The sequence below is a fragment of the Lissotriton vulgaris genome, chromosome 7 (genome assembly GCF_964263255.1).
Source record: "Lissotriton vulgaris chromosome 7, aLisVul1.2, whole genome shotgun sequence".
Lineage (NCBI taxonomy): Eukaryota > Metazoa > Chordata > Amphibia > Caudata > Salamandridae > Lissotriton > Lissotriton vulgaris.
In genome coordinates this window covers 1,324,550,665-1,324,568,866 of record NC_141695.1, presented here as the reverse complement: position 1 = coordinate 1,324,568,866, position 18,202 = coordinate 1,324,550,665, and the positions used below count along the sequence as shown (strand labels likewise).

Here is an 18,202-nt window from a genome sequence, read left to right as displayed (position 1 = left end):
TAACAATCTATATAACGCTTTTAGATAATTTATGTATGCCAAACGAAACAGTGAATTGTTCTTATTGTTTTATGTATATGTGTATCTGTGTCAAAGAAAAACAATAAAAATATATTTAAAAAAAATAAAATAAGAAAGGGATGCTTTCTTTTTTATTCCCTTTCCGTTTGTTGCCAGCTCACCTGCTTTAGTGTTTAAGGCCTCAGAAGGCCTAGTGTGTGGTGGTAGCAGCAAGCCTTGGCTACTTTTTATGGAGTTCCTCATGCATATTCAAGGCTTCTGCATCCATAGTTTCCTTTATGCCCTGCTCACTCAATGAATTTTGGTGATTGAAAGATCTACGTTTTTGTGAAAATGAGTTGAGACTTTTCAGACATGGTTCCTTCAGTACACCAAATAGTTGTTTTATTCATATTATAGTACAACAATAAACCTTCAGGCCATCTAGGCGAAAGCCAAATCTGCCGCCAATGCCCACACACTCATGGAATACTGAAGAAGTAGAATGGAGATAACAGGTATTTATTGTAGCCCCTGATATGAGGAGACCTAGTATCAACCTCTGAAGCTGGAAAGTCAAGTGTCCTCCAAGGCTGTCTGAATATATGATTAAAACCATGGACTTTCAAGAGCTTCGTTCAAGACAATGGATTGATGCAGCCTTTTCTGGTATACCCACTTGTTTCCCAACATTCCAGTACTCAATTGCATCTTTACATTCGGATTAATAGCTCTCATTGTGCAAAATGCTTGAACCCCATTATAGCCATCTGCTCTCCCAGTCTTTAGATACCCTCCCCATGTTATACACCCGAAGTGGCATATAAAAACCAATTCAGATGGTGGCTGGGGGCAATAACGCAATAATATGTCATCGAACTATGTTCTACCAGTGACAAGTGAGGGTTATGGGAAATCAGTAAATGTGGATTAACATTTCTTCAAAAAACATATGTGATGGAAGTAAATAAAAATTGTTCCATGATTCTATCACTGGAGATAGTAGACAGTGAGGCATGAAATAGCAAGGTTAGTAGTAAGCACTAGGACGTGTTCTTGTTTACGTCGATGTGTACAGGGAAGCTCCTCGACAGCAGAAGCATCAATCAGTAGAAGTTTCTGCACTGGATGAAGGAGTGCGGCCAGTCAGATCCCAGAGGAGTTCCACAATGGTGACGAGCCATGCTGTGAACACTATCAAAGGTGACCCAGGAGGAAGGCCAACAGCAGCAGCAGAGGCAATAGAGGACAGATTCTACTGCTGATGTGGCCAGCATTTGTGGAAACATATTTCTGAATCCAAGTAGAGTAAGAAGTAACTTTGGTGTACACCCCGGGGCGATTCCGTTTAGCGCAGCCAATCCCCCAGCTCACAACGCCTGCCAGGTACCAAGTACCATTAGATTCACAGACCAAGGGCCCTCCGGAGTCTCCCTGTAAAAGAAGACAAACAATGCAATGACTGTCCCCAATTCACAGATTAAAAAAAAAACAACTCTCCAGGCCTGAGAAACAGAGAAAATTGGAGAGACAGATTGGTCTGGGGTTTACTAAAAATATTGAGATGTAAATGGTAACAAACAAAAGTATAATCAGAAGATCAGGTATACTATACTTAACTCCACATCTATGAGCCTTGATGATGGATAGATCCTCAAGGTACGCAGATGTAAAGTTAAGAATAGTACGTCTATCTGCAAAGCAATATATACTTACCTTAACAATATTCTGTGTGTCAACACTCTGACCATGGTATGTTTGCATTTTGCCATTAATATTCTGAACTACAACTGGTTCTGGAGCCGGGAAGTCTACATAGGTCCAATAAGGTGAATTCATTGCCATGTTTGTAATTTGTAGGAAATACATTGACTTTATAAATTACATTAATTTAGGTTTGTTAAATATAAGCAGCATATAAGGCTATCCTAACATTTAGCATGTACCCAAACGTCTTGGAACAACATTATACATCCACGGTTCAGAAAGAAGTCTGGGAAACAGGTGGGGAAAGGAAAAAGATCTATGGGGAAAACCAATTCAGAACAAAGTAAAGATGAGTTTAGAACAGAAAAAGTATTTTGAAAAGTGGCTAGCGATTGTATTTTGACTATTTTCCCAGAGAACACATTTCATCAGAAACCTTATGTTCTAACCATAGGATTTCATTTAAAATATAATGTGGATTTCGGGAAGGGATGTCATTGTTCTCTTCAAATGAATCAATTAAATTCTAGATAATTAATGACTTATAAATGCAAAACCAAAACTGGAAATGGTACTGCAGCTGCCTTGGAGTCATCCAGTAACATTGGGTCTGAGACAGGTGGATTCAAAGAATAATCAAGGGCAGACTTGTTTCAACACATGATCTTGGGCAAACATTGCTCTTGAGAGTAGATCTTTGGGCATTTCCCATTATATCTGGGACCTTATTGGAGAGTTCAGCATAAAAGACCTTAGTAACATATAGAGGTAGAACAGGTGGCGGATAGAGGGGCGTGGTGAGAAAGATTATAGCGAGAGGGATAAAGAGGGAAACTAGAGAAAAGCTTTGAGGTGCTGGTTGGAAAAGAGTCTTGGGGTACCAGTTGGACACATAAAAAATCAGTATGATGAATTCAGAAGTGAGCAGCAGAATGGATGGGTAAAAGCTGTCATTGACACCCTCTGCTTTATTCACCCAGGCCCCGGTCTTTTTTGCTCTTGGTTGTGATTTACAAGTAACCTTTGCCAATAAGAAGACATTTGGGCGAGGCCTTACTCCTGTGCAAGGGTTGAAGAATATATCAATCTTAGCTGCAGGATGTTTTCTTACACACAGAATATGTGTAGGAAGAGGCTACAACTCAGCCCCTCTTCAACTACACTGAATACAATACACAAGTGAGAGGTAGAGCTTAGCTAAGATGCATGTCAGAGGTAGATCTTAGCTTAGCTACAAGTCAGAGGTAGAGCTTAGCTAAGCTGCAAGTGAGAGGTAGAGCTTAGTTAAGACGATGGAAAGAATTCACACCCTCATCTTAGCTATTGTCTTCCAAAATTGTGATACAAAAGCAAAGTGACCCAACAACTGCGTCCTAATGGGTCAGCAACTACACCAATATGAGGCTTTATGTTGACTGACCAGAACTTGAAAATGTTCATTGGGTTCACCACTGTTTGTCCAAGGTGTTTTAAGGTGACAAAGCAGTGTTAGATTCAGGCGGAAGAGCAGTCTGTTAACTCTATTTGGCCAAGCTGAAAGGGTTGTATGACACCCGCACATGCCTAAACCACGCGGTCTTTACAACAACCACGTCTTTACAAATTTCATTGAAAAGTCATGTTTGGTTAAGGTATATGTGTAGTAAAGGTACGAGGTCCATATGGAGTCAGAATGGGACAGCACTCAAATCAGTGGCAACATTCCCCATATAAAATCTGCTTTGGCATTTTATGAAATTCTCTACAATAATGCTAATGGGTGAATGCAGATGCCCACTTTTTAAATAGCACTATATACTGGGACAGACTGTTTTTTGGCATTCTGGGTGAAGCTTTCTGACTTGTAATAACGCTAAGCATCATCGCCTTATGCGCTGGAAATCATAAGAGGCTCTAAGGTGATACTTCGATTTAATGATCAAAGCACACTTCCTTTCCTCCGGTTTCCGCTTCCTGTGGAGGTTTCTGTCCTCTCATACTTTCACATTGCTCAGTCAAACTACAAGTGAGCCCCGTACTCTCTATTCACGGAAGGTACCTCTCCATTTGCAAGGTGGATGCTTGCTGCATGCCCCAGAACCATGTTCAGAGTGTCCAATAAGGCTGGTGCACCGAAAACAGATATAAGCACTGTCTGGTTGAATCAAACAGTGCTTAATTTGAGCCTCGCAAGTGGGGCTCACAAGCACTCATTAGGTCTAGTCTCGATGCAGCATGCATGTGCTGCTCGCTCTGCGAGACTGCTGTAGTAGAGCATGGGAGAGAAGGTGCGACCACTCTCCTCCCATAGTTTTCATTGGCTTGTGTCATTGTCTTGCGTAAATGCTGCCTTCAGATTTGTTAATAGGCTTGTTAGTCCCTCCTTAGTACAGTCTTATCTTCAGAGAATTGTTCATTGGCTTGTGTCATTGTCTATCGTAAATGCTATTCTGCACACTGAGGATCAGGGCCGGACTGGCTACCAGGCATTTTGGCATGCTGCCAAGCTGGGGGCTGATGTCACTGCGGTGGGGGCTAATTTTGTTGATGGAGACCGGCCTGAGCTTCGAAATAAACAAAGCAAAACGAATTTTGTTCAGCACACGCAGGTCCCAATCAACGAAATCAGCCCCCAGCTCGGCAGCATGCCAAAACACCCGGTAGCCAGTCCGGCCCTGCTAAGGTTCATCGAGGGTCAAAGAAAGCCAATGGGTACCAATTCCTACAAAATTCTAAATATCACACAGAGTATGTTCGGCTGTATGTGAGAAAGAATATAGAGAATAATAGAAGTTGTGTAATGTCAGAAGGGCTGTTTGGGAAGAAACAACAAGGAGGAGAATTTCCCTTCAGGACTAGAACCCTCACTCACCGTTAGGTGACATGCTTCTTCATAAGGGTTCCCGCCTCACACCAAGGTGTGGGCTACAACTCTCCGAGGGGAGGAGCTGAGCTATTTTCTTAAGTTGAGCATATGGATAGAGAGGCAGAGTGCAAAAAAGGAGCTAGTGATATAAAAATGTCTCTCTGGGTACAATAAACCTTTATTGGTTTGCCTCTAGGACACAGTTCAAAGCAAGAGGAGTAGGAATTTAGCCAATAGGTTCTAGTCCTGAAGGGAAATTCTCCTCCTTGTTCTTTCTACCCAAACAGTCCTTCTGACTTTACACAACTTCAATTTTTCTCTGTTTTCTTCGTAAGTGCTGCCTTTGGATCCGTTAATAGGCTTGTTACTCCCTCCTTAGTACAGCCTTGTCTTCATTTGTTCCCTCCCATTGTGACTGGCCCTTTTACTTTGGTTGTTACCCGGGACCTGTTATTTAGTCTGCAAGCTCTGTTTACTTCATTGAGTTTCTCTTACTGCAAGCCGGTCATGCACTGCTTCAGCTGAAACCGCTTGTATTTTTTTAAGCAGCACAGCTGCCCCCGTAACACTGGCGCCGTTATCAATCACTTTAACCCAGCATTCCTGCATGTCTGTTTGACCCTCCCCAACAAGTAAAATTGATTTAGAAATGATTTGCAAAAGTCATGTGAATTCCAGGTAGAACATACTCTTGTGCTAACGGGCTGAAGCAAACAACAGCACATCTGTGTTACATCTCATGTGTGCTAAAGCTACCTCACTGAACAACAATAGCACCACCACTGCCAATACCACCACCCCTGCCAATACCACCACTACTGCCAATACCACCACTACCGTCAATACAACCACCACCACCAATACTACCACCACCGCCAATACCACCACTACCGTCAATACCACCACCGCCAAAACCACCATCCCCTATGCCACCCATACCACCAATACCCTCACCACCAACACCTCCACTACCAATACCACCACCACCAATACCACCTTCACCACCAATACCACTACCTGCTCCACTACCACCACCTCCACTCCCACAACCACCAATACCACCACCACAACCAATACCACCACTACCAATACCACCACCACCAATACCAATACTACCGGCACCAATACTAACGTCACCAATACCACCGGCACCAATACCACTGCCACCAATACCACCGGCATCAATACCACCGCCATCAAGACGCCCGCCATCAAGACCACCGTCATCAAGACCCCCGCCATCAAGACCACCACCACCACCAATACCACTCCCACCACCAAAACCACACCCACCAATACCCCCACCACCACCAATACCACCACCGCCACCGATACCACTGGCACCAATACCACCACCATCAATACCACCGCCATCAATACCACCACCATCAATACCACCAACACCACCACCAACACCAACACCACCAATACCACCGCCTCCAATACCACCACCACTACCACCCCCACTACCAAAACCACCCCCACCACCAATACCACCCCACCACCAATACCACCACAGCCAATACCACCACCGCCAATATCACCACCACCATCAACATCACCGCCATCAATACCACAGCCACCAATACCACGGCCACAAATACCACGGCCACCAATACCACCACCATCAATACCACCACCATCAATACCACTGCCATCAATACCACCGCCTCCAATACCACCAACAACACCAATACCACCACCTCCAATACCACCATCAATACCACCACAATCAATACCACCACCACCACCGCCAATACCACCACCACCAATACCATCACCACTAATGCTAATACCATAACCACCAATGCCAATACCACCAATACCACTGCCACCAATTCCACCACCATCAATACCACTGCCAACACCAATACCACCTCCACCACCAATACCACCTCCACCACCAATACCACCTCCAATACCACCTTCACCACCAATACCACCTTCACCTCCAATACCACCTCCACCACCAATACCACCTCCACCACCAATACCACCACCACCAATACCACCACCAATCCCACCACCTCCACTACCACTACCACCACCAATCCCACCACCAAAACCACCACTACCAATTTCACCACCAATACCACCACCACCAATACCACCACTGCCACTAATACCACCACCGTCATCAATATCATCAGCACCAATACCACCACCTCTAGTACCACCGCCACCAATACCACCACCACCAATATCACCACAATCAATACCACCACCTCAATAAATACCAGCACCACAATCAATACCATCACCACCGCCAATGCCAATACCATCAATACCACCACCAATACCACCGCCACCAGTACCACTGCCACCAGTACCACCACCACCAATATCACCGCCACAACCATTACCCCCACCACTGCCACCACCAATACCCCCACCAATACCACCATCACCAATACCACAACCATCACCAATACCACCACCATCACCAATACCACCACCACCAATACCACCACAGGCAATACAACCACCGCCACCAATACAACCACCGCCACCAATACAACCACCATCACCAATACCACCACTGCCAATACCACCACCTCCAATACCACCACCTCCAATACCACCAACTCCAATACTACCACCTCCAATACTACCACCAAAATACACCACCAATACCACCACCACTACCACCACCAGTACCAATACCTATACCACCACCAATACCAATACCACCACCACCACCAATACCAGCACCAATATCACCACCACCGCCAATACCTCACCACCATGGGCGTCCGCAGGAGGGGGCAAGGGGGGGCACTTGCCCCCCCCCGGATCTCTGGTCTGGTGGGGGCCGTATAGGTGCAGCCAGCCACCCGAAATGTTGGTTATGTTTGGGCTGGCACTTAACATGGTTATATAACGACATTAAGTGTGTACAAAAAAAACGAAAATCTATCAGTTTCTCTTCCTCTGCCATGGCCCATGACAGGCATGTTGTTAAAGTACGGCTTTAAGAATTTTAGCTGCAAGGGCAGAGCAATCCTTCTGTTTTGAAGTGTTGCCTTGGCATTGGGTTCAGGACCTCATTTAAGCGACGCCTGCTGCGTTTTTTGTTTTAAGACTCACTCAAATCGAAGGAGACGTATTGAGTCCCCGAGGAGGCAGAAAGGCTGCAAAGTAATTCAGAGGGGAAATGCAGCCATAATTTACTTTTAGAGGGTATCCACACTAGAACTTTTTTACCTGACACTTGAACCTGGCATTGGTAACACGTGGTTTTCCGTATGTAACATTCCTGCACGTTCTCTAGACAGAAAGCCCTAGACTCCTTTCTGGCCACGGAAAGGCCTCAGGTCTCCTCGTTGACTTGCATAGTGCCTTGCCTGGGACTTTCATTCTAAAATGTCTGGTTGCCCTCCCCACACCAACAATGTTGAAAGGTATGTCTGTAGTTATTAGAGCCACTTAGCAAGGTTCTTCCAACTTCTTACAAGGCTTAAAGGGTTAAAACTAGTGTTTCCAACGTACTTGGTTTACTTTTAACTATTAGTGATGGATCAAAAACGCAGCACTATAACTCATTTAAAGTTTCCCACTGCCAATGGCTGTCTGTCCTAAGTATGTATAGATAAAGGATAAAAATAATGTTCATAACATTGGAAAACCAGCGAAGCAGCCATCATAAGGAAAGCTGATTCTTGGATCTTTTATGTGTGCAGCAGATTGCTGGGGCGGTCTAAGGCTGACTTTGAAGTGGGGTACCAGGTTCAAGTCTGGCGGGAAGCTCAAACATTCTGTGATTCTGGGTAAATCATTTAATGTCCCTGTGTCTACCAAAAAATATTCTGATCAGGGGGGGAAAGGATCACTTGTCCTGCATAACTTTGGGTATGCCGTAACTGTTCCGAGTAGTCCCAATGTTAACCCTCATGCACGTGCTGGTAAATGATGTGGTATTAAGCGGTATATCTTGTTTCTCCGCCGTCCCTCGCACGTGTGTGCATAATCATCGGGTTGTTTTTTCATGCAACCTCTATCCTGGAGGCATTACCCATTGTTAAAAACAGTAGTGATGAGTGATTGTGACGTGAAAAAGTGATAGAATAAAATTGTCTCTCTTGATCAGAAAAATTATTTATTAGTTCTGTATAGGAGGCAATGGATTTAAAAATTAAATCGGTGAACGAGAGTGATTATGACTCGTTCACACTAAGTGAAAAAAGGTCGACATGTTTCAGCCCTTTCTTATGCCTGGTAGGTCATTTGGGCTTTCTTCAGGACCGTGGTGTGAAATAGAGACCTCTCACGTCTCTATTAGTGATAAGATTTAATTAATGGAACATATCGTTATGTTGCTCCATATGAGGTCAAATTATACCTGCAAAGAGAGAGGACATAGTAGACACAGGGTAAAGGGTGAAGGGAAACATATAACACTATACGACTGGTTAAATACACCAGGAACACATAAATCGCACTGTGGCGTAGCAACTAAAAAATGGCAATACTTTGCACTGACTGCCCCACTCAAAGAATAGGGTTGACTATCTCTTAATTGGCATTGGAGTTCTAATGATTCAGTTGGTTTTTCAGAAATGGCAAGTTATAGGAGTATGGTGAGAGTGGCGTATGGTTAAAGGTGCCGGTTTTCAAGCGCATTCGTGCATTTTCTCAAACGCGCTCACTCCACACCAAACATTTTGTGTCATTCGGCAGCGTGATTATACTGTGCTGCATTCCCTCTACAGTTAAAGCTATAGGACATCTTGTTCTCTCTGCACATAGTTATATAACATACCTCCGTTCTTGGCTACATTAAGCCTCTTCGGTATCAGGGTGGGTCAGGGAGGCACACTACAATGGTAAACATTCGATCAGAACATGGTGTTTTTGTTTAGTAATACTTTACGGTTTCGCCGCGTTGTGGTCCTCGTGGTACCTCTGGCTCTCCATTCATTCCTTGTGCTGACTCTGCCACCTCTGTCCCATGAATACGAGAAGCGTTTCCGGGCTATTGTTTTTATAGGTAGTGAAGGCAATGGAGGTAGAGGAAAGACTCTAGATGTTGCTCGAAATGTGCTATTTACCTAAATAGGACGTTAACTAAATCGAGCTTTTATTATCTTATGGGCGAATTCAATAATTCGAGTTATATTTTGGCTCAGTTATAGACCAATTGTTGAATCAGTAATTCGAATGGTGATTTTTATTCTGGTTATTTCCATGATGTTTGGTTTTAGGCTCTATACTGAGAGATTTCGATCAAAATAGTGTGATATTCATATGTCTCATCCACTGTAGATCGTGCCCCACGGTATGTTATCGTTCAAACCATTAACATCAGTCCCGAGTCTATGCACCCATCGTTGCTCTTTTTCAAAGAGGATTTTTTCTGCGTTGTGGTCTTTATTGTGCAGTGTTTCTAAAATAACCCACTGTAGATCTTTAACAGTATGGCCAGCTTCCAAATAGTGGCTTGACATCTTAGTGGTCGCCTTCTTACATTTCACATTACTGCGATGCTCACACAGTCGTTGTTTTACCTTCCTACATGTCATGCCTACATAGTTTTTCTTGCAGGGGCATGTGATCATGTAGATGGCATGACTTGTGTTGCAGTTGGTGTGGTGTAGAATTCTCCAATTCAAATCTGGGAGTAGTTGTATCTCTTTTGTCGCTTTTGTGAGGGGACAAACTGAACAGGTTCCACATGGGTAAAGACCAGTTACTGGACTCATGTCCAGTGGTGAATTCACTTTTGTATGTTGTTTGACAGGTTGAGGTCTGGTATGGACCAGGATGTCCTTAAGATTGCGGGTTCTCTTATTGGCAAAACGGGGTTTAGGCCATTGAATGTTGGCTGAAGTTAAGATCCTCCAATTTTTATTGACTATCTTCTTTAGTCTATTACTCGCTGGACCATATGTGGTTACACAAGTAGTAATGTCAACCTCTGGTTCTTTTGGTGTGGATTCCAAGAGACTTTCTCGATGTTGGTTGCGAGCTCTCTTTTTGCATTTTTCAATAATTCTCTTGGGGTAATGTCTTTCTTCCAATTTTTCGCTCAGCTCATTGGCTTGTTCTTTGTACTCCGTTAATTTGCTGCAATTTCGTCGTAGTCTCAGAAATTGGCTGAAAGGGAGGTTTTCCCTTAAAGGTTTCGGGTGAAAACTCTGATAGGAGAGTAAGCTGTTCTTGGATGTTGGTTTTGAATATGTTTTAGTTTGTAAGGTTGGACCCTCAGAGTAGATAGTGATGTCCAGGAAATCAATTCGTTTTTTATCGGCTGTATAGGTGAATTTTAGCCATTCATCCCGAGTATTGTTCCAGGTGTGGAAGTTGATGAGGCTAGACATATCTCCTTGCCAGATGAGGATCACGTCATCGATATATCGACGCCAGAACAGAATCTGTTGATGAAAAGGATTGACCGGGTTATTGATGTGTGTTTCCTCAAATTGACTAACATAAAGCCCCGCCACAGTAGGCGCAAATGTACTTCCCATGGAAGTTCCATGGCATTGTTGAAACATGGTGTTGTTGTATTTGAAATAGTTTTCGGTCAATGCCAGCCTGCAACATTCCAGGACGAAATGTCTGGGAGTCTTATGTTCCCAGTCAATGTTGAAAACTATGGTCTCCAGTGTTTCCAATGTTTTTTCTTGAGGTAAGCTCGTGTGGAGGCTTTCCACGTCCAATCCTACGAGTATCATGTTGTCTTCTGAATATGTGAAGTTCTTGAGCAGATTCAGGAGATCCCTTGTGTCCTTCAGGGGGGTAGGGGTCCTTTGGACTATAGGTTTGAGGTATTGGTCCGCAAATTGTGATAGTGGTTCAAGGACCGAACCTATTCCTGACACAATAGGCCTTCCCGGTGGAGGTGAGCGTGGTTTGTGTATCTTTGGGAGCGAATAAAAATAAGGTATTCTAGGGTTGTTCGTCTCCAAAAATGTGGCTTCTTTTTTTGAGATCCAGTTGTTTGTCTCAGCTTCAGTTACCATTAGTGTTATGGTCTTCTGTAGTCTGGGTGTTGGATCAACATCTATTCTCTTGTAGAATTTCTGATCTGAAAGTAATTCTTTGCACTGTTGATCATAACCTTCTTTTGAGAGGAGTACTACTCCGCCCCCTTTGTCCGCTTGCTTTATGACGAGATTCTCATCGTCCTTAAGTTCCCTCAATGCCTGTTGTTCTGCTCTTGATAAGTTTTGGAAGGGTTTCGTTGCGTTGTCTTTTAAGCCATCAATTTCCTTCATGATAGCTTGTTCAAACGTGACTATTTCAATGGGTACTTGTGTGTTCAGAGGGCAGAAGGTGGACTTTTTCCTTAGAGTGGTGTCTCCGTCCGGGGGTTGAGTGGGTTGGTTACTGAAGAAGGCTTTGAGTTTGAGCTTTCTGCAGAATTCAGCAATCTCGCATTTCATCTTGAAGGTGTCCAGATTAGGTGTCAGAACATACCCAAGACCTTTGTCAACTGAATCATTAGAACTCCCATGCCAATTAAGAGATAGTCGACCCTATTCTTTGAGTGGGGCAGTCAGTGCAAAGTATTGCCATTTTTTAGTTGCTACGCCACAGTGCGATTTATGTGTTCCTAGTGCATTTAACCAGTTGTATAGTCTTATATGTTTCCCTTCACCCTTTACCCTGTGTCTACTATGTCCTCTCTCTTTGCAGGTATAATTTGACCTCATATGGAGCAACATAACGATATGTTCCATTAATTAAATCTTATCACTAATAGAGACGTGAGAGGTCTCTATTTCACACCACGGTCCTGAAGAAAGCCCAAATGACCTACCAGGCATAAGAAAGGGCTGAAACATGTCGACCTTTTTTCACTTAGTGTGAACGAGTCATAATCACTCACGTTCACCGATTTAATTTTTAAATCCATTGCCTCCTATACAGAACTAATAAATAATTTTTCTGATCAATAGAGACAATTTTATTCTATCACTTTTTCACGTCACAATCACTCATCACTACTGTTTTTAACAATGGGTAATGCCTCCTGGATGGAGGTTGCATGAAAAAACAACCCGATGATTATGCACACACGTGCGAGGACGGCGGAGAAACAAGATATACCGCTTAATACCACATCATTTACCAGCACGTGCATGAGGGTTAACATTGGGACTACTCGGAACAGTTACGGCATACCCAAAGTTATGCAGGACAAGTGATCCCCCCCTGATCAGAATATATAACTCGAGGAAATTGGTTGGATCACAAATTCCTCTTTCCCTCCACATTGATTCGGGTATCTACCAAAAAATAAGCATTTGCAATGCGATAGGTCTTGTATTTACGCAAGTTTAAGCTATCGGCACTGCAAATGACAATGCCTTATATTTATGTTTTAAATATGTTTTAAAAACTAAAACAAACATAAAAGGAATTGTTATTTGCAATGTCAATAGCTGAAATTTGCGTAAATGCGAGACCTATTGCATTGCAAATGCTTGTTTGTAACAATGGCACTCCAGCAGCTTAACAGTGACACACCGGGCTGCTGGAGTGCGAATAGTTACCAAAAATAATGGCCCCCATGTGGCGGCTGCACCATCTCAGAACCTGGGCTGTAAGTAGTCAGACAGCGAGTAACACACTGTACGGCCCGGGGCTAATACTGCCAGGAAGTGCTGGCCGCGGGCGCCATTTTATGAGTCCTGTGCCATGCCGGGTTGCAACCAGCGGCACGCCACATGACTCTTGTCATTGATAGCTGAGTGCTATCGTACTACCAATGACATTTAGCATAGCGCTCAGCTACCAATCACATGGGACAGCCACCAGGAAGCTCAGGAGGCATTACAGGCAGGCAGTACTGTCATTGCGTACCTTAGCGCTACCAATGATAGATGACTACCACATTGCCTAATTGTCTGGCATGATGCAAATCGAGAGCTGGACCAATCATTGTCCAACTCCGACCTGCCCCTCCCTGCTTAGCCCCCAGCACATGCACACTGCGCAGGCTCCTCTCCAGTCAGACAGAGAGAGAGGCAGCCTCTCTGTCCTGTGCTTCATGTTCAGATCTAACAATTGATTAATTTAAAACTATTTAACTTGAAGTTTGGGGCTTTTTGACAGCCTGTATGTTTTACAGCAAACCCAGCCTGGTTTTGTTTAATTTCTGAAATATGGTGGAAAATAGAAGGAGACTTTTAGGAGAGGAAGGTAAAAATCAGGGCAGAAAGAGTCAGAAAAATGAGGGGGGGGGGGCGGGGGAGAGGAAGGAAAAAGCAGTAAAAAAACAAGGCAAAAGTAGGAAAAAACAGTCAGAACAATGTGGAAGACTAAGGAAAAAGCAGTAAAAATAAAGCAAAAGCATGAGAAAATACTCAGAAAAATGGAAGTAGGAAGCAGTAGTAAAAAAACGGGACAAAAGCAGGGGAATGGAAAACGCAGTCAGAAAAAAAGGGGGAGACTTCAACATTTTGCCCCCCCCTGGAAAAATTTCTGCGGACGCCCATGCCCACCACCAATACCAATATCACCACACAAATAGCATACCACCACCAACAATAGCAATACCTCCACCAGTACCACCACCACGAATACCAGTCCCACCACCAATACCCCACGACCAATACTCCACCACCAATACCACCACCATCAATACCACCTCCAATACCACCACCAATACCAACAGCAGTACCACCACCACCAATAGCAGTAGCACCACCACCAAATGTAGAACCACCACCAATACTACCACCAAAACCAACAACGACTAATACCACCAATACCAGCACCACCAATACCAACACCACCAAAACCAGCACCACCACCAATACCACCAGTACCACCACCATTGCGCCTCTCGCTCACTACTAGTAGGAGGGGCACGAGGCCAGAGCTGCAGTCTGAGACCATTCCTCCATCCATGCCTGCCATAAAGCACAGCCCGCCCTGCACCAGGTGGTGAAGCCAGGACCCTACTACAACTAGAGTGTTTTTTATTAGGCAAAAGATAGCAATTACATTACGCAATGCCACACTGCTTGTGCACATCTTGGAGAGGGCAGGGACTAGGCCCCCCAACCTCCGCTCTTCCTCCTGAGCTGCAACAGTGTAATCACAGAGCAAAAGATGTTGGAGCGCTTTGTTAGTGTTTATAGCTCAGATCATATGTAACTCTCACTTGACACTTTGTATCTGTGTAATGTACAACACTTACACATCTTCTTCACTGCACTATTTATCACTACTTTGAAGACATTGCAGGCCGGTCTCTTCCTCCGATATTTACAATCTAACAAGCAGTCGAGAAGGCCCTTTATTCCCATGCAATAGGTCTCACATTTGCGAGAGTTTAAGCTATTAGTATTGTAAATGACAATGCCTTTTATTTATGTTTTAAAACCCAAAACATAAATAATTTTAAAACCCAAAACATAAATGAAAGGCACTGTCATTTACAATGCCGAAAGCTCAAACTCGAGTGAACACGGGACCTATTTCATTGCAAATGTTTGTTTTTAGGAGTTGGCACTTATTTTTTCCTAGTCAGACTTCCCCCAGATTAAGAGAGAAAAAAACACAATAAAGGAGGACAGTATCATCTTGCCCTATATGCACTGGGCAAAACATATTTTTAGTGTCCTTGTTGGAAACAACTTTGGATGCATTACCAATTTTCTGCCAATTCAAGCCAGCATTATACCAAGGAAATTTTCAGAAGTAGGTCACTCAAAACTGTTGAAATATGCCTGGCCCATATAAAAATGTAATTCCTGGAGGAGGAGCTTCGCGGGCAAGCAAGATGGCCGCGTGAGCTCGGAGCTCCGGAGACCCTCCGACTCTTCGCATAAATCCTGTCTGAAATCCTGGTCCACGACGGTGGACTCTTGTTGGTGAACGGTTGCGGAGACGGGTCCCGCTGTCCGATTTAAAATCCGACACTCCTGGACGGAGTTACGTCATGCTGAAGATTCGTGCCAGGGATGGGCTATTGTCCCTATGGTGGTCGACGGCGACGACACCGCAACGCATGATCGAAATGCTATGTGAGTGACTGCTACGCTGGCCCTACGGAGCACGCGGAGTTGCGGAGTGAGCGGTCGCTGAGAAAATATCGCTGACCGCTTTACTTTGTGATTGCTTTGCTCAGCCGGAGTGGCCCTGGTGTACCACCCTTTGTTCAGCTCCCCGACTCCATCATGGCGGGCAGGGGCGAGCCAGACAGGACGGCGAATCGAGTTAGTAGGAAGACTACTCTTTCCCAGTCTAATAAGATTGATCGCTATGCCCAGCAACGGACTTCACCGAGTGCGACTACCCGGCCGAAAGATTCTCATCGGGAGGGATCGCCAGACATGTCAGACCCTACACTTTGGGACGTTATGAGCGCCATAGCTGGCATCAAGACGGAGATGCACAATCAGCATGAGGTCCTGACGCACAAAGTTGACACTCTGGCAATCGAAATTAATCTGATCAGAGCTGACCTGGGCAAGACCAACGACAGGGTCAAAACGTTGGACATTAAAACTGCGAGCCTCACAACTGATGTCTCGGACCTGCAGACGGAGGTCCCGAACTTGAGGTCGGCCAACAAACTCTTTTCGAGGCGACTGGAAGACTTTGAGGGATGTGCCAGGTGGCAGAACGTCCGAATCACCGGAGTACCGGAGGGGGCAGAGAAATCGGCCACTGATCTGTTCGTGGAGGACTTGGTGCAAACTCATTTGGCCCCAGCGGGCCTCAGTCGCTTCTTCTCAGTGGAGCGGGCCCATAGAATGCCCGGGGGGCGCCCTAAACTGGGTGCCACGCCGAGACCCATCATAGCACGGCTGTTCAACTTCAGGGATCGTAACGTTATCCTACAAGCCTCGAGACGGAACGGGCCCCTCAAATTTCAGAATGCAGACATCAACTTTTACCCGGACTTCACTCGGGCTGTTCAGCGACAGCGCCAAAGTTTCGCGGGAGTGAAGAGGCGTCTTAGAGACCTTGGGATGAAGTACTCGATGATGTTCCCCGCGAAACTACGCATTGAACACGATGGCCGTGCTCTGTTTTTTGACCTGCCTGAAGTGGTGAGCGATTGGTTGGACACTTTGCCGCACAGACGCGATGAACGAGAGGAACACTCGGAGGGTGCGTCGGGAGGCCCTGAGCAACAGGAATAGAAATCACTTTCATGACTTTGTCGGACGGCGACCCTGTTGACAACAACCATGCTATACTGCTGCACTTTACGATGTATATCCTTCTTTTCGTTATGGAGGGTGGCGGGGAGTTCTCCTTTCTCCTCAAGGGTTCTTTTTGTAGTGTAGTTAATGGGGCGACAGACACACTGCTGGTTGGGGGGGGCTCTTTAGTCTGATGCAGGGGTGCAGGGTGGGGGGAGGTTTGATTGTTGGTGTGTTATCTTTTCTTTCTTTCTCTTTTCCTTTTTCAAGGCAATTCAAAGACTGTGATACTCCTGTTTGTGTAGCTAGGCGGCCGGCCGGGGGCGGAAAGGGCCCACAATTTGACGATGGGGGGTAGGAAACTAAAAGTGCTGTGTTGGAATGTTAATGGTTTGGGTGACCGTATTAAGAGAGGGGTGGTTTTACAATTGTTCAAGAGAAATATGCCCGATGGTATTTTGTTGCAAGAGACACACTTGGTGGGAAATACGTGCCAGGCGCTCAACAGGAAGGGATTCAAGATGGTGGCACATTCAGGGTTCTCCTCGGGATCCAGGGGGGCGGGGATTATGGTGCGTGCGTCTCTCCCCCTTGAGATTAACTCTAGCGTTGTTGACGAGAGAGGGCGGTACGTTGCTGTCTCGGGGAGATGGGAGGGACGGTCTCTGTTTCTGGTTTCGGTTTACGTCCCCCCTGGGTTACAAAACAACACGTTTCAAGACCTTGGAGGTGCCATCTTGGGTCTACCCGAGGGGCTACTTATTGTGGGGGGCGACTTCAACTCGGTCTGCTCGGGGACCTTAGACAGACATCCATCCAGAGATCTCCGAAGTTCGCAATCCTGGCTACCTGATTTTCTGGACACCATGGGACTGATTGACTGCTGGAGACTTAGGCATCCTACCCAGCGTCAGTATTCGTTCCACTCGGGGGCACACGGTAGTCTTTCTAGAATCGATTATATACTGACTCTGGCGGCCCACGCGTCCGCAGTCTCTGAGGCCCGGTTACTGGCGAGGGGTATCTCGGACCATTCCCCGGTCTGGGTGTCCTTCGACTTTGACATTGAGGCAACCGACCGAATGGTCGCGATCAACCCTTGGTACTTCCGCAGCCCAAAGACTCGTGGACTCATGGCCAAGGCTATTGAGCTCTACTTTTCTGAGAATGCGGGGTCGGTTGCATCAGCTGTCACCCTATGGGAAGCATTCAAGACGGTCTTAAGGGGAGAGGCGTTCTCCCTTATTGCTGACGTTCGGAGACGTAGAGATGCGGATGTGGTGCGTATCGAAGCTGAGATTAAAGATCTTGATTCCCGACTGGAGGTCGGCCCGACACCGGAGCTACTCCATGCTCTCTCACTTAAACAGTCAGAATATCGAGCTACTGTTACTGACGCTGCTAAGGTCATGGGCAGAGAGCAACAGGGTAGGATCTATGATGTCGGGGATAAGGCGGGCAAGCTCATAGCTTGGTTGGATAAAAAAGAAAGAGCCAGTCGGGTGGTCCCAGAAGTGTTGGGGGAGGACGGCTTGACTGTCAC

The 18,202-nt window shown here is 45.4% G+C and overlaps 1 protein-coding gene across 1 annotated transcript in view; it reads right to left on the bottom strand.

The window, feature by feature from the left end:
- Nucleotides 1-437: 437 nt before the first annotated feature.
- LOC147703606 (serine protease 27-like) overlaps nt 438-18,202 on the bottom strand; it is a 263,605-nt gene continuing 245,840 nt past the window's right edge. Inside the window, exon 6 of the mRNA XM_086931942.1 lies at nt 438-1,434. Within this exon, the coding sequence (XP_086788068.1) occupies nt 1,198-1,434 (237 nt within the window). The 3' untranslated portion in view covers nt 438-1,197. The remainder of the gene's footprint in view (nt 1,435-18,202) is intronic.